At 40.3% G+C, this 17,742-nt stretch overlaps 1 protein-coding gene across 3 annotated transcripts; it reads left to right on the top strand.

Annotated features, from left to right (window-relative positions):
* Window positions 1-260: 260 nt before the first annotated feature.
* On the top strand, window positions 261-16,597 carry LOC111659835 (protein NLRC3-like). 3 transcript variants are annotated; one of them, XM_087175761.1, is made up of 12 exons: window positions 261-409; window positions 633-776; window positions 3,008-3,166; window positions 3,284-3,442; window positions 3,697-3,902; window positions 4,135-5,923; window positions 7,378-7,551; window positions 9,824-9,997; window positions 11,777-11,947; window positions 12,579-12,755; window positions 14,353-14,393; window positions 15,151-16,597. In XM_087175761.1, the coding sequence occupies exons 2-12, from the start codon at window positions 652-654 to the stop codon at window positions 15,168-15,170; spliced, it is 3,195 nt and encodes a 1,064-aa protein (XP_087031887.1). In that variant the 5' UTR covers window positions 261-409; window positions 633-651; the 3' UTR covers window positions 15,171-16,597. The 3 variants fall into 3 exon arrangements, with proteins under 3 accessions (XP_087031887.1, XP_087031889.1, XP_087031888.1); XM_087175762.1 differs by lacking the exon at window positions 261-409 and adding an exon at window positions 422-495; XM_087175763.1 differs by lacking the exons at window positions 14,353-14,393; window positions 15,151-16,597 and having other exon boundaries at window positions 12,579-13,334.
* The last annotated feature ends 1,145 nt before the right edge of the window (window positions 16,598-17,742 follow it).

Here is a 17,742-nt window from a genome sequence, read left to right as displayed (position 1 = left end):
CTTCTCCCTTTTGCAAAGCAGATTTTTAAAAGACTTTTATATCCTGCCATATTTATTTACCCCGATGGATTTCAGGTCCATTGCCTTGGTCACATCTTTAGAATATTTCAGTTGAAATGAAAAGAGAAATAATAAAAAAAGTCTTTAAAACAATGGCGGCCAATATTATAAAAGAAGAGCTTTATCTCAAAGTGATTAACCTTTCTGTCAGGCTGCAACTCCAGGACAGGACGACAGGATACACACACACACACACACACACACAATGCAATCAATTAAGGGGAAAGGGAAGGGAAGTTCTGTTTATGCAGCAGTGGTACATTACATACAGGGAGAAAACACTGAAGCATACAAGTTTTCAGTCAGATCAGACTGTTTACAGTAAACAGAGCAGGAGGAGGAAAACAAGGTAGGCAAGACAAAGTCTGTCTAACTCTGATTCTGTTGTCTCTGCGTGGACTGGAGAGAAAAATAAGGATTTATTCATTCTATGAGGTGGACTGTACACTCTGTTTGTTTGTTACTTTCTTGTTACTATTTGTTCTGTCAGTCATGTGAATCTTGAACAGACTTGTGTGTCTTGATTCTTGTGTTTCTGAGCTCACAGTCAGTGTTACTGGTTTACCTCTCAGACTGACTTAAGTCCAAAAGATGAGTGATTGTGTGAAGGAAGAGGAGGATACAGCAGAGTCTCCAGGATCCATTTCTTCGAACACTGACCGGTCCAAAGATCATCCTCTAGCCCTCAGTAGCAAACCTGGACCTTCAGCTACAAGGTAAGAGATCTACTTGTTGCAGTTCATGATTGGTCTTTTGATCCCAAGTCCACCAGGGTGCTCGACTATGAACTTTTTAGTAATTTGAAAGCTCCTCTAAGAACTCACTTATCACAGAGGTTGCAGAGGAACTTTACCACAAAGAGGGCTATTTCTTAACACTAGCTTGTGTTAATGTGTAATTACATCAGGAACACTATATTCAGAAAGTATTCAGACCCCTTTTCACACTTTTTTGTGTCACAGCCTTATGCTAAAAGTGTTTACATTCAATCTGAACTCAATAACCCATAATGACGCAGCAAAAAAAAACTGGAAAAGAAACTGAACTGAAACTCAAAATATATATTTATGCTGACATAAATATTCAGAACCTTTGTTATGACACTTGAGGTTTAGCTCACATGTTTCCTTCTTCCTCATCTTTGTGATGTTTCTACACAAAACAGCAGTTTGTCAGGTGCTTATGATCTGCATGATTGAGAGTCAGTCCAATGTCAGTTTCAACCAATCAGAGCAGAGCTGGATGACATCTGATGCTCCTGCATAGAGCTCAAAACATGTATATACATGTGTATACATGTGTATATGTAACAGGTCTCAGGCTGAGCACCCAGATACAGATAAGATTCCTGTTAAAGCGCGAGAAAGAATGAGACAGGCGACATCGATTCTGGTCAATCAGCTTCGATTACAAGAATGAAGAAGTAAACATGAGAGAGAGAGTCACAAAGCAAAGCGCCACACTGCCGCCTGCTGGCAACACTGAAATGTTCTTAAACCTATAATACTATGGATTGTCATGTCACCAAGAGGTTTTAAATTGACCATTATGACTCATATTAATACATTTTTCTCTCAAAAATAACATTTTCAAAATTAAACAAACAAAACTACAAAAATGTGATCATCCATTTTGTGTGTGTCACTTATAAAACGAGCAAAAAAGGACAAAAAGAACATATGAGGTCTAATTCAAAGATTTAGTAAAATGTAAAACCATAATCACATAAATCATCCAAAAAAAGAAGATAATCATAGAAACTACATAGAAAATAACTGTCTAAATGGAGGAAAACAGATAAGTAGAAGAAAACACTACTACACTACACTTGGCTTAGTGAGAAAACTGAATGTAACATAAGTGAATTGAGACAAAGGGGCTTCAATGAAGAAGCCACAATAGTCAGTGTGGATTACCTGCCATAAATGGCCAGAAGGGACAGTCACCGGGCCACGAAGCCAATCACCCACTGATGGAGCACTGGGAGTATCCTGCCATGTGAGAAATATAACTTAAATCAAAACACACTTAGAATGAAACACCACACTTATAAAAGGTGCCACCCACAAACCAAATCACCATCAAAAGTTAGTTAACTCTCATCACCCCAACTACACCCTGGACTGGAGGCCACCACCAGCCTGAGCATTGGAGGCAAAAAACAGGATTAAAACCTTAAAATTAATAAAAATCCATTCAACAATAACCAGTAGGATAAATGAGAAAAATACCTAATGCTGAAATGAATGACAGTCAGTGCTCTGTTTTTAAACCAACAGTGCACTCTTAAAATTTGCTGTGATGGTTACTATGATAATGCTAAATTAATGCATTACAAACCTCAGTATCAAGATCAAAATCTTTTCTACTTACAATAAAAGTTATGGCAGCCCCACTATATCAATGATTAAGAATTACACATACCTCAGGGTGCTTGCAAATGTACTGTACCCAATTAAACAATAAAATGTATATAAAAAAATAGTGTAAAGTACAGCTAATAAAACCACAGGTTTAGATTACCAGAGCCACAAGTGTACAAAAGGTCCCCACCACACTGAGAGAGAAAGAACTAAATCTGTGTAGGGCAGCCTACAGTCTGCACACCTGCTGGCCATGAGCCTCCTTATTAGTTTGTGCCTCTCACCAAATTTGCTGTCAGCAAATATGGCAGGCTGAGTGTGAATACTCATACTGCAAATATGATTATTTTCCCTATTTATTAGCTTGTTGGCTGTTCATGTGATTAATCATTTAGTCTGTTTTATGTCAGAAAACTGTTTAAAATACCCAACACAAAGTCCTGGAACCCAAAGTTCCAGAACTTTCTTGGCTAGAAACTACCCAATTGTAAATGTAGAAAATGTAAGATAATTAAGACGCTTATAACTTTAGAGGTAGAGTAAAAACTGTTTTTATTACACAGTGTATGTGTGTGTGTGTCCAGTGTTACAGGTTTACCTCTCAGACCTGAGAAAATGGGTGATTTGGATGAAGAGCAGGACAGAGCAGAGTCTCCACTATCCAGCTGCCTGTCGATGAAGAGTAACCGGTCCAAACAACATCTTCTAGACTTCAGTAATGAACCTGGACCATCAGACACAAAGTAAGACACTGTTTCTACTGGATGCAGAACAGACTGGATATGAGTAGTGTGGGGGTTCAATAGCATTTTAGCTAGGTCACTGGTTTTATTACACAATGTATGTGTGTGTGTGTCCAGTGTTACAGGTTTACCTCTCAGACCTGAGAAAATGGGTGATTTGCATGAAGAGCAGGACAGAGCAGAGTCCCCACTATCCAGCTGTCTGTCGATGAAGAGTAACCAGTCCAAACAAAATCCTCCGGGCTTCAGAAATGAACCTGGACCCTCAGACACAAAGTAAGACACTGTTTCTACTGGATGCAGAACAGACTGGATATGAGAAAGGTTGGGGCTCAATAGCATTTTAGCCAGTTCACTTACTGAAGCAGAAATCTCGCATCTCACTCTCCACAGTGTAGGAGTGACGTGTGTGCAGGCCTCACCACATTCACCAGCACCTGGTGTTGTTATCCATGCTATGTAATTATCTAGGTAGTGTAGTTAAAATGTTTTAAAATAAAATAATCTGTGAAAGTTTTTTATTCAAAAAGAATCCATGTGTCCATGGAGGGGCAGCTGTCCTACTGTTCCTTGTGTAAGGACGCCCTGAATGATCCGATCCGTTCCAGCTGTGGACACTGGTTCTGCAGACCGTGCATCACCTCATACTGGAACCAGTCTGGTTCATCAGGAAACTCCTCCTGTCCCCGGTGTGAACAAAGGCTGCAGACAGCCAGTCAGACCAGCAGTGTACAAAGTAAGGCCATACACCTGTCTGCTGATGTCATCATTTCTGAAAACAGGACTTGTGGTTTTATCCAGTGTCGTTTGTTAAACCGTAGATCAATGGCATTTAAGGTAAATACCACAAAATTAACCACTTAATCAGCTCTTCTTTGCTTGTCTTTAGTTATTCTGTAGCCGATGAAAATAATCAGCAGATTCTCAGACTCTCTTTCTTTAGTCTGATATTGTTTCTTCTCTTTCAGCCGATAGTCGTCTGCAGGAGGTTTTGGATCAACATAAGATCAGTCTGAGGAGCAGATGTGAACATGTGACTGAAGGAACTGATAAAACAGGAAGTGGAATCCTCCTCAACAAGATCTACACTGAGCTCTACATCACAGAGGGACAGAGTGATGACGTTAATACCCAACATGAGGTGAGGCAGCTGGAGAAAACTTCCAAGATGAAGAAAATCTATGACATTCCAATCAAGTTCCACGACATCTTTAAAGCTTCACATGACCAACAGAGACCCAGAGTGGTTCTGACAAACGGTGTTGCTGGCATTGGAAAAACCGTCTCAGTGCAGAAGTTCACTCTGGACTGGGCCGAGGGCTTGGAAAACCAAGATGTCAGTCTGCTGATTCTGCTTTCGTTCAGGGAACTGAACTTGATAAAAAATGAGCAGTACAGTCTTCTCAGGCTGCTCCATGTTTTCCATCCAACATTACAGAAGATCACAGCAGAGGATCTCGCTGTCTGTAAAGTGTTGTTCATCTTTGATGGCCTGGATGAAAATAGATTTTCACTGGATTTCAACAACAGGGAGGTTGTGTCTGATGTCACACAGGAGTCATCAGTCAATGTGCTGCTGACAAACCTCATCCAGGGGAATCTGCTTCCCTCTGCTCTCATCTGGATAACTTCCCATCCTGCAGCAGCCAGTCAGATCCCTCCTACATGTGTTGACAGGGTAACAGAAGTACGAGGCTTCACTGACACACAGTGGGAGGAGTACTTCAGGAGGAGGTTCAGTGATGAAGAGCTGTCCAGCAGGATCATCGCACATATCAAGAAATCCAGGAGCCTTCATATCATGTGTCAAATCCCAATCTTCTGCTGGATCTCTGCTACAGTTCTGGAGCACATGTTGAGCACACACCAGAGAGGAGAGCTGCCCAAGACCCTGACTGACCTGTTCTCACACTTCCTGAATGTTCAGACAAAGAGGAAGAATCAAAAGTTTAATAAGGGACATGAGACGAGTCCAGAGGAGCTGATGGAGGCTGACAGGGAAGTTCTCCTGAAGCTGGGGAGGCTGGCGTTTGAACATCTGGAGAAAGGAAACGTCATGTTCTACCAAGAAGACCTGGAGCAGTGTGGTCTTGGTGTCACAGAAGCCTCAGTCTACTCAGGAGTTTGTACTGAGATCTTCAAAAGAGAGAGTGTGATCTTCCAGAAAACAGTCTACTGCTTTGTTCATCTGAGCGTTCAGGAGTTTCTGGCTGCAGTCTACATGTTCCACTGTTACACCAACAGGAATACAGAAGTACTGAAGGACTTCCTGGGAAAAGACCACAGTAACCCATCTCTGGATGACTTCCTGAAGGGAGCCATGGAGAAATCCCTGAAAAGTAAAAATGGCCACCTGGACCTGTTTGTTCGCTTCCTTCATGGCCTCTCTCTGGAAACCAACCAGAGACTCTTAGGAGCTCTGCTGGGTCAGACAGAGAACAGTCCAGAAATCATCCATAGAGCCATCAACAACCTGAAGGAGATGAACATGTACAATATCTCTCCCGAGAGAAGCATCAACATCTTCCACTGTCTGATGGAGATGAACGACCACTCAGTTCCTCAGGAGATCCAAAAGTTCCTGACGTCAGAGAACAGACTACAGAAGTACCTCTCTGTGATCCACTGCTCAGCTCTGACCTACTTGCTGCAGATGTCAGAGGAGGTTGTGGAAGAGTTGGACCTGGAGACGTACAACACATCAGTGGAGGGACGACGGAGGCTGATCCCAGTTGTGAGGAACTGCAGGAAGGCTGTGTAAGTCCAGACATGATCATTAACATTATCAGCCAGTGTAGATTAGTAGTGTAGGTGTTCAAATACACACACTGTAAAATTCTTATCATTCATAAAATGGTGTTCCACCTGTTAATTGCAAAAGTTATACGTGAGCTAGATTTCATTTGCTTGAGAAAATTCTTGACAGTTGTTATAATCAGACACGCAGACATTCAAGCACCACTTTTCCGATGTGTGGACAGTTTAACACGTTCTCATCAATGTGTGGTGGGTTTTTGGGTAAGCTTGTGGTTGGAACATCAGCTGTGGAACAAGATGGTCTAGTCCCCTGAATACTATGATGACTGCTATCTTGGACTTGATCATCAGTCATACCTGAGGGACTCCCATAGTCCCATAGTGATTGTCATTAGCCTGGTGTTCAGGACTGAGGTCTAATGAGTATATGAGGATTGATTGATAGAATTAAGATTTTTTAAAGTTATTTTTTAATGATAGCGACAGTGGAGAGAGACAGGACAGTGAGGGGTCAGAGACAGGGGATGATATGCAGCAATGGGCCAGGTGCCGGATTTGAACCCCAGCTCCTGTAGTAGTTCCTTGGTTCATGGTACGCACTTAACCACACAAGCTACTGGTGCACCTTGGATTTCTGCAGAGATGAATGTTATGGTTTTGATGCAAATACCCTGATAACAACTTTTCTGATGATGATGTTGGAAATAATTCAACCTTATTGGTTTGTTAATTGTGTGTGCTGGATAAGGTTTTCAGATGCTCAGAAAAGAGTATTGATGACAGAACATCATTCAGTCACCTTCTACGCAAATTAAAATCTTTGATTTAAATACAGGTTTAATATTCTCAAGTGATTTATTTCATGTCTGTATCCTTTTGCAACAATACATTTTCAAACTGATGAACATGAACCTAACAGCAGCAGGTAGCTTTACCAACTGTGATCGTTCACTGGGTTGAATTCAGTAAAAATATCCTGCAGTCAAATTAAACTCATGGACAGTGATTTAAATGTATAATAATGATAATAATGATAATAATAATAATAATAATAATAATAATAATAATAATAATAATAATAATAATAATAATAATAATAATAATAATACTATACATTGTTTTCTAATCATGATGGCCTCATGGTAACTTTGTGGAGCCAGACATGGGATCAGATCACAGTGACAGACTGTGGACACTATGGAAGACTCATGTAATTACATTTTCTCTTCATCTGCAAGATTAAAGCAAAACAAAGATGAAAACTCGGTAGGTATGAGATAAGGTGACAAGAACTATTTTTTCATGTAAAACACAGTGAGAGAAGATTAGCTGAACCAGTGATGAATATTAATCAAAACAGAATATGTCAAACTCTTTTGTCATAGAATGCTTGAAGTAAATATACATTTTGATCTTCCATAATAACATATTGTGTAATAAATGTGTCATGACAGACTCTCTAGTTGTCGAATCTCAGAGATTCACTGTGAAGTCGTGGCCTCAGCTCTGAAGTCCAACCCGTCCCATCTGAGAGAACTGGACCTGAGTTACAACAAGCTGCAGGATTCAGGAGTGGAGCTGCTGTGTGCCGGACTAGGGAGTCCGAACTGCAGTCTGGACACTCTGAGGTCAGTTCACTGTAGCTTGAATAAATAAACTAGTTTTTTGTATAGATTTAAGTCAGATCTTTGCCTTAATGGCTGAACAATTGTGTAGAAGAATTTCTTTTTTTTTTTTTTATTGCAATCAAAACTTCATTTGTATGACATCTCAAGTACAGGTTAGTGTAATTATGAATGTTTTAGACACAACTGACAAGCTGATAATACACTGGAACAGATGTAAACAGTTAAACAATTTAGACTAATGCAGACAAGCCATAAAAACAATGAAAAGATTCAAATAAAACCAATGAATGATAAAAAAACAAAACAACAACAACATAACAATACATTACTCATGTGCCCATATATTGGTGTCAGTATCCAGTGTGAAGTGTCCCCTTAGAACCTTACTTCAATGTTACGAGATGAGAAAATCCACAGTCTGGTTCTGTGTAAAAATGACTTCTTAAGTTCAGCTTAAACTAATATGAAGCTTCAGCAGTCTGAGTTCCACATATCAAGCTAAGGGACGAAGACAGGACCTCTCTGGAGGACGGTGGCGGGACTGCTCAGGAGGGCATCCGCATAGGCAAGAGCGAAGGCAGGATCTCTCCGGATGTCGAACAGCAGATCGACAGTGAAGACACAGGTACCCTCTGGTGGCTGAGCTGGGGAGCAACGATATAGACAAGATGAGTCTGAGAGCGGTGCCACGGACGGAGCCCTTCTGGAGGTCAAGCAGATAGCTGGCATCGCAGATGGATCCCTTCTGGGGGCAGGTAGGGGGCCAGCCTCGCAGGCGGATCCCTTCTGAAGAGCGAGCAGGAGGGCAGCCAGACTCAAGGCGCTACTCTGGGGCACGACCTGAGACCAGTGATGTGGATGGGACCACTCTGGAGACTGGTGACTATGCTGGAGGTCAGGAAGAGTGGCTGGTGCAGGCCATAGAAAGGCCATAGAAAGCGCTCAGCTCGGGATTAGACTGGATGTCGTTGAAGACGGCTGACGGAACGTCTAGTTGAGGGTCAACAGGCACAGAAGACCTGAAACCAGGAGCAGGAATCGGCCGAACTGCCGACTGAGGAGCAAGAGTCAGCCTGACTGCCAACTGGGGACCAGGAGCAATGTTGGCAAGACCGCAGACTGGAAACTAGTAGCAGGAGTTGGCTGGGCTGCCAGTGGGAGATTTGGAGCAGGTGCCGGCCGGATTGCAGACTGAAGATCGGGAGCTGGAATTGGCCAGGCTGCCAAGTCAGGAACAGACAGGATGTTGACTGGGAGCCCCTACACTGGAACAGCTGATGGGTCAGCCAGGGTGGTTGATTCAAGAACAAGATGTCAACTAGGACCCCCAACGCTGTAACTGGTAATACATCAGCCAGGACCCTCTATGCTGGAGTAAGCAAGGCGCTGATCAGCGTGGTCGACTCAGGAACAGATGAGATGTTGATTGGGACCTAATGCTGGAATATGGGAGGCATTGGCCTCCTTCAAGAGTCTCCAACCCCTAGATAGCTGGGGGCAGCAGCCAAGCAAGTCCCAAAGAAGAGAGATGGTTAGCATGCTGTTGACTAGCTGGCTGGAGTGCAGGCAGAAGACTGCCCCAAGGCTATCTGAGTAGAATGCTAGCTGGAGGCCAACAGGCTGATGGCTACCTGTCTGAGATACAGCAGACTGGAGGCTAGCAGACTCAGGAGCAGGCTGGTGACAGGCTGGGAGCAAACTGGCTGGGAGATTAGCTGGGAAGCAAGGGTGATAATAAAATCCTTAAGCCGCTCAGAAGGAAACAAAAACTGGAGCACCAGGAACATCAAGGAAACCATACGAGAAGCACTAGGGGCCAGGGAAACTCAGAAGATCAACTAAAAAGGACTGAGGGAAAGACAGAGACTTAAATACACAAGAAAATTAAAGCTAAATGACACAGGTAAAACACATCAGGGCATGGCAGACGATCACAATGGCGGGAAAACCAGAACATGGAGTCCATACAAAATCATTTCAGGGATAGATCATGACACAAATGACATGCGACTGTTGTTCTAAGACAAAAATGTAAAAGTCTCCTTTAACATTGTTTAATTGCTCAAACCTACTGAGCAACAAAATACAGCAAGATGACATGTGAAAGAATGAATAATGAAGAAGAATTTAGTCCAACGTGTCTGATCTGATACTTATCTTCTATTTAGAGACTGTACTGAGTTCAGCAGCATTTTTGGAATCTGTGTTGAAATAAAATTAAAAGAACTGACATGTTAATTATGTTTATCTACATGATTTGTTCTTCATTCAGATTGAGTTACTGCAGTTTGTCCGAGATCAGCTGTGCTTCTCTGGCCTCAGCTCTGAGGTCCAACCCCTCCCATCTCAGACACCTGGACCTGAGTGACAACAAGCTGCAGGATTCAGGAGTGAAGGAGCTGTGTGGTTTTCTGGAGAGTCCAGACTGCAGACTGAAGACTCTAAGGTCAGACACCATTTTTATTTCTGTGCTAAGATTAATATGATGTGAAAGTTATGGTGACACAATCAATCAATTAAACACAAATAAATAAAATGAAATCTAACCAGATAAAACAGATAAAAGACAATGAGAGGGAATAGACCATTTGAAAACATTAATATAACTAATTTAATTCAATTGAATGAGTACCTGAATAAATAAGTAAATACATTGGCCACAACATTTTAAAGCCTGACTAAAGAGGTTTTAAGTTTACATTTAAAGATCAACACTCAACACTTTCAGCTGCTCTCAGATCCTCACACTGTTCCAGCAGCATGGAGCAAAACTAACAACTAAAAGACTTTAAGTCCCAGAGGACCTGAGGGTCCTGGTTCATACTGGATATCTCAAGAAATTACAGAGGCCCTCTGTTTTCCCATGATAACAAGTTAATTTTAAGTGTTTTGTCAAGTTATTTATGTGACTGTAGCAAAAAAAATGTTGTTTTCTTGAGATAACGGGATAAAGATCTCAGAATAACGAAATTTGTTTTCCTGAGATAATGTGATAAAGTAGCCAAGGATATATTAGGCCTAAATCATCGCATGAAGCATTGCATTTTGTGTTAGAATGTCAGGTGAGCAGCAGCATATTATTATTAATGAAGCTCTTTTTCACTGTTTATCTGTTTGTACTGCTTTTAACCTGCATCCTCTTGAGTTCAGGTGTTTGGACTTTGCGTTTTCTAATTTTTTACATTCTCCAGCTTCTTCAGCTCTGAACAGATATTTAAACATTGAACAGTTTCAAGCCAGAACTTTATCTTCTACATGATTTACTCTTTATTCAGATTGAGGTTCTGCAGTTTGACTACTAATTTTAGACAAAAATTCATTGATTAGGACATATCGAATTGGATTATAGATGACATTATTCACATGATTTATTCAGGCATACAGGATTACCTGAACGCAGAAAAAACACACTTGAGTGCAAAAAAATCACAAGCAAAATGAGACACACTGCAAAACTGGCAGCTAAAACACCACCGAACAAGACGGAAGTATCAGGTAGAGCAGCAGAGTGAATGCCAGGCTTTCACAGTCGGTTGATGAGCTGAGTGGAAACAGGTGTGCCAAGTCTGTTGCTGCAGGAGAAGCCAGCCACACCCCCTGCCACACACATGCCCTGCAGGAAGAAGAGAACTGGAGGGGGAGGGAGAGAGAGAACAAACACAAAAACATACAACAAAACCAAAACCAAAACAGAACCATCACAATATCAGAACAAAAACCATCCCATGAGGTCGAAGGAATTGCCTGAAGAGTTCAGAGACAGGATTGTGTCAAGGCTCAGATCTGGGGAAGGATACAGTAAGCTGCACTGAAGGTTCCCAAAAGTACAGTGGCCTCCACAGTTCTTACATGGAGGAAAATTAACAATCACCATCAGTTAACCTACTTCCTGCAGTAGATTTGGGACAGATGTTTAATGCAGTACCTCAAGTGACCAGTACAAGTTGACAGAGGCAAAATAACCACAAATGAACACACTCAACACAAAGAAAGTAGTATTGATTTAGTTAATTAGTAACTCTAGTTACAGACTGTACTGAGGTAAGCAGCATGTTATGAATCCTGTGGTAATATCTGGATGATGTCTGTAGAAGCTGACATTATGATAATCCACAATAACAGAAGGACGAAGTCATTTGACTCATTTTTGTGAAAAGCTCATTGTTTAGGACATATCGAATTGGATTATAGATGACTTTATTCACATGACTTATTCTTCATTCAGATTGATGGACTGCAGTCTGTCAGAGATCAGCTGTGTTTCTCTGGCCTCAGCTCTGAAGTCCAACCCCTATCTGAGAGACCTGGACCTGAGTGACAACAGACTGCAGGATTCACACATGAAGGGGCTGTGTGGTTTTCTGGAGAGTCCAGACTGTAGACTGGAGATTCTGAGGTCAGTTCACTGACTGTTACTGTTGTAGATCTTATATTTTCAATTTACCATTTAACCTAATTTATATAGTAAATCCCTCAATAGCATTCATAAAGTTTCCACATTTTCTTTTTTTCATATTGTATTGGATGTAGTCTACAGTCACAAGAGACTGTTTCTTAGATCAGTTGTAGAAAATGTCAGCTGTTAGTGTGTGAAGTGAATTAATGTTTCTATCATTTTTGTAAAGAATCACATCTACGTAGAGAAGATAACATTTGTTTAAACTGATGAAGTTTTCTGCCTGAAGTAGAAATATTTCTTTGGTTTCTGTTCAATTCAATGTTTTTTTCACTGATGTCTTTTCATAGATATTGGGCCCTCAGAACAGACACACACACACACCTATTTCCAAATATAGGTGTTTTTCAGTATCAATATAGTATTGATCCTCTAGTTACAGACTGTACTAAGGTCAGCAGTATGTTTTGAATCTGTGTTGTCATGTATAGGTGTATGAATGTTGTGCTAGCATTTGGATGATGTCTTTAGAAGTTGACATGGTGATCTACAATAACTGAAGGACAAAGTCACTCTGATTAGGACATATGTGATTGGATTATAGAGGATTTTATCTACATAATTTCTTTAGATTGAGTCGCTGCAGTATGTCAAGGATCAGCTGTGCTTCTCTGGCCTCAGCTCTGAGGTCCAACCCCTCCCATCTCAGAGAACTAGAGCTGAGTGGAAACTGGAACCTGCAGGATTCAGACCTGACGGAGCTGTGTGATCTTGTGGAGAGTCCAGACTGCAGACTGGAGACTCTGAGGTCAGTAGAGGGTTGGAGTCACTCCATGCTATTTCCAGCTGTGTTGTACTAAATCCAGTTAGTATCAAAACAAGGATCTAGTGTTTCCTGTAAACCTCCGACATTCACAATGGCTGCTTTCCTTGGTGACTCTGTGAGAGGAGAATGGTGACAGGCTTTAGGTTTAGACAGAAAGCCAGAGACAACAGTCAGCCAATCAGATATCAATAATCAGGAATCTATCAAGAATAACAACAGCCTGTCTCTTGAAGCCAGATGAATGTCACACACCTTAGTTTGGGCTTAACTCTGGCTTTTGTAACAGATGCTGGCTTACATTATGGCATGGTAGATGACCATGGTAACAAGGGTTGATCAACATAGTAATCTATGCTGCACGGCTAACCTGCTCTGAAGCAGGATCAAGTCAAGGTATCACATTAGACTTTATAAACAGCCAATCAGCTCTCTGGAAGAGCACCATCACCATTCAGTCAGGATCCCAACGTGGGCAAAATACTGCATTCACATTACAGTCAAGAGTAATGAAGAGAAACTTACTTTCACCCCCCTTATAATGATGGCTCAGAAAAATGTGTGAAATGGACAGGTTTATATACAGAGGGGACTGTCCAGGGAAGTGGAGACAGGTGTGATGAGGTGGGGGAAGATCAGGTGGGGAAAAGGGCAGACGGGAGAGGTCGGGTCTGAAATGACAGAAGCAAACACAAAACATGGGCTCCGGTCGAAAAGTCTTTTTTGCTTAGGAATGTTCTTAACTGAGTGAAATGAGCAGTAGCCATGATAAGAGCTGATGGGATTCTCTAAATGATAAGAAAAGGAGTTTCAGTGCTTCCTATCTTATCTCCTTTAGCATAGGAAACACTAGACCTTCCTTTACGAAAGGGTAGGAGAGATTCGCTGTCCCACAATTCCTTGCCACAGCAACATTTAAATCACTGCACCATTGTAGTTTTACTTCAGCACACCCACATAAATGTAGAAACAACACATCACCTGTTTTATGTTTGTGACACGATCCAGAACTGATGGAAATCCTTGTCTAATCGACTGAAGCCCAAATCCTTAAATACAGATTTCTTCTCTTTCAGATCTGTCCAGTTAGGAGTCACCTTAAACAACAAGCATATTGCATTTCTTGTTAATATCATTACCAAAACAAAATACTATATACATCAATGTTGTTGCACTAAATCCCCTCATGAATTCTCCTTCACATCTATCCTTGACCTTATGACATTTTCCATGGAGGTCAAGGAAAAGTGGTTCGGAAAGGAGATTATTTTGACATGTCGACCGCAGCCATGGAGATTGGCAGAAAAACAAAACAAAATGGTGTGTGCAAAACATGACACCTCTGGTTGTGACCATTGTGATTATCACTACTACCATGGTAACCTGCTTAAAAGTGAGACTGCAAAGCTTGGGTTGATCCCAAAGTTCAATGACTCTCCTACTGATCAGGCTTATTGATATAACATCAGTTGATATTAAGATGGGTGAGAAGGAGCTGGGATTATGTCTGTTGTGTTTCATAAAACATTAATTAATCATCTTGCACTCACTTTGTAACTGTTGTGGTTGTTTGTTCCTACAGAGTCGAATACAGGGTGATTAAAGCTTCCGTAGACAAAACCTGTAAGTACTGAAACAGTGTCTCCTATTCATCAATCTGTCCTCGATCAAATCTGACTGTAAAATGAGGGTGGGCTCATTTCATCACTAAAATTTTCTGTTTACCAGCAGTATCTGTAGAACTGTAATTCTCTTCATAGCAGCAGCACAGCAATCCAACACTAAGAAGTTATTCTTGTGGTTATTTGATAGATGCATGTTTGTAAGGAGACATCATTTGGTCATTAATTAGTCTGTGTGTTAAAAAAAAAAAAAAAGGTCATTAAAACAAGTTTACAATAAATGAATGTATTTTTAATTCTAGGGATGATGGAGGTTTCTGTAAACATTTGTATTAAATATTGTAAAAATATATATGTATTGTTCTCTTCCCACTTTTGCAATAATCATGTACAAAAGAGAAAAAGAGAGACAGTAAATATACACAGGTGATACATTGTGTTCAGCAGCTGTGAGATAACAGACTTTACTCTCTTTTCATTTGTTGAGAGTTTGAGAACATTCATTTAACTTTGATTAAAAAGATCAAAACATGTGTTAGGTCCAACAATGAGTTAACTCTGCTGACAAACTGGTAACTACTGTGGATGGAAAGAGATGCTTCTCACTCCCCTTGTCCAGTGAATGGCTTTGTGATCAGGCAGTTTATATATGAAACCTCAGATTCATTGAGCCATATTTCAGTTACAATGGAAAATTTATGTCCGAGACATGACAGACAATATTTGTTCTGTTCTGTGTTTTCTGCATTAACGTTTAGTTGTAGGTGGTGGCTGCTGATTGGACCAGAGACTGATGCCGCCTACTTTCAAATGGTACTTGCCAGATTCGCATCGGCACTTTTTTCCTGGCTCCCAACCAGACCGGCCCGCGCTGTGATCCCACATTGATTTATTAAACTAATCTTTGTTGTACATAATGTAAATAATAAAATAATAATAATAATATATACTGTATGTGCACACACATGCACAGATAATGTGATGGTCAGATAATGAGTAGGATTTAGAGTTAGAGTTTCTATAATTGAATCAATAATGGAGGGGAATGTAAATGAAGGAGAATATAATATGATTAAAAGAAGTAATAAAACAGTGATGGTAGTGTTTGGCATGTCCAGGGAATCATTGGGGGCCAAGGTTATAAAGCAAGAGCTCAAAATGATTAATTTGTATGTAATACTGCAATTTCAGGAGAGGACAACAGGATAACGCTATGGTATAGTTTGTTGTAATCTTTTCAAGAACCTGATGTTAAACTTCTAAAATTAATTATGTCTGGTGTTGTGTTTACTGATTTACTGTCCAGTCTGAATTCTAGTCTCTCTCTGTACAGCTACTAACTAAATGAAAGTGACAAAAAGAACTCCAGTTTTATGTTCCAGTTCTTCCACATGATTCTTTTCGAGTGTGACACAGGTGGTGATGTTGTCCCCAGATTGATTTTTGTGGGCCATTCCAAGTCAAAAGTCTCAGGTCAATTTTTATTCCCACCACTTCCCTGATGTTTGGTGTCACCTGGATGAAATCATGAATGCTTCTAGTCCTATTTAGACTGGGGTAGTGTTGCACTTCAGCCTCCTGTGGCCAAAATGAGTATTACAAAAGAGAACATTAAAAAAAGAAAATACTGACTGATCACTCACTTTCCTCACAATATAGAAACAAAATGTTTGTGAGGATTTGTTAATGTAATGTAATCCTCATTTTGGCCACAAGAGGCATTCATTCAAAGCATGCAACAGCATCAGAAACCACTGACAGGTTTCAGTAGTGGAAGCAGATGTATCGAGCCACATCAGAGCTGAAGTGATTGGAAGGGCCACCTGGCAATTCTTGGCCTAGGGCCACAACAGACTCTAGAATCTCTTCTGTCCACCAGATATGGATGAAACAGTGCTGAAATAAGTCAGAGTTAAACAGAGGTATTATATCCAGACTATAAAGGCTTCATGACAAAAAATCTCATACCACACAGTATGTTAAGAATAAATGAGAAGATAAAGGTAACTTTGAAATCTCAAAGCAAGAATGGTAAAGCGACTTTAACTTTCAATGGAAATGCACCTTCTTGCACACGTGAAGGGAATTTGGATGGAAGTGTCTGATGAAATTTTTATTCCCCAAAGCAGCAAGCACGGCAAGCAAGCAATTGAATAATCCTTAATATATAATGCAGAAATAAATATTGTGAATATTGTGATTTAATATGTGTTGCTTTTCATTTGACATGAAGACATTAGTGTTAGGTTTTTACTGTGGTATTTTGAATACTTTGGTCAAAGAAAAATACAGTACATATTTATGTAATACAAATAATACACATCAAAACAATATTGAAATACTGGTCGGGATGTTAACATTTATTTTTGCGTCATTAAGTGTTAAAGGCAATGTTAGATATATCTGATATACTATACAATTCTTTGCATGTACTTTGAGGCAGTACATTGTCCTTCCACAGGTCTTACATATATACAGTATATACACACACAGCCTGTTGTTCACTAGTTTGGTGTTAAAGTAAAAAAATAAATAAAAATCACATTTGTAGACAGTAAAATGCTTCTGCAACCACATGTGTCATCAGAGGTCTGTTTCAACAACCTGGTGAACTGAGGACATCACCAGTGACCACAGAGTACAATACAAATTGTCTTTTGGCACATCACTGCTGAAAAGGCCAGTTATTACTAGGAACCAGATTTCTGCATGTTGAACAGCCAAAGTGCTCAGGTGATCTTTGCTCTGTACTGACGCAGGACTCACGGACAGTGTTGAGAAAAAAAGATTTTACCTCCTTAGCAGAAAGTCACCTTGGAATGATTGAAGATTATGGAGAATAATCACCTTATCTAGGACAATGTGGTGGAAAATCTTTTAGAAGATTCATATTGATGAAAAAATTACCATGATAATTGGGTCATACATTTAAAATGAGGTGGACTAACCATAAAGATCATGGTTTCATCCTTGAACCTTATCAACACTTGCTGACTAATCTCTGCAGGTACATCAATACTGAGGCAGTCAACTGAATGCTGCATCCTTTGTTCCACCAACAATATACACGTTAGTTTCCTATCATAGAATTATTATCTATAACAATCCTTTGGCTTAAATCAGATCAAATGCATGTAGGTTTGTGGATGACAACAATCACAGCGAAAGTAGAGTCTCAATTCAGGCACAATTGGTGGAAAAGAGGAAAATTTAAACCAAATGAAACCAAAATGACAACATGCGTAAGAAGAACAAATTAATGTTTGGATGATCTGTAAGCTTCTTATAGCCATTTTATTTTAATCGTCATAGTTAACCTTTTTCTTATCACCTTGACTAAACAGACAAAG

Source organism: Seriola lalandi, unplaced genomic scaffold (genome assembly GCF_002814215.2).
Source record: "Seriola lalandi dorsalis isolate HSWRI2012SDOR001 ecotype SW California unplaced genomic scaffold, Sedor1 jcf7180002054494, whole genome shotgun sequence".
In the NCBI taxonomy this organism is placed as follows: Eukaryota; Metazoa; Chordata; class Actinopteri; order Carangiformes; family Carangidae; genus Seriola; species Seriola lalandi.
Note: the sequence above shows the minus strand (reverse complement) of the source record. Positions and strands in the feature narration are given on the sequence as shown.

Excerpts from the sequence above, each read along its gene's own strand:
- LOC111659835 (XM_087175761.1), top strand. The coding sequence starts at position 652 with ATGAGTGATTGTGTGAAGGAAGAGGAGGATACAGCAGAGTCTCCAGGA. Across the intron at positions 777-3,007 it reads CCTGGACCTTCAGCTACAAG|TGTTACAGGTTTACCTCTCA; the intron begins GTAAGAGATCTA and ends GTGTGTGTCCAG. Across the intron at positions 14,394-15,150 it reads AGCTTCCGTAGACAAAACCT|TTGTAGGTGGTGGCTGCTGA; the intron begins GTAAGTACTGAA and ends ATTAACGTTTAG.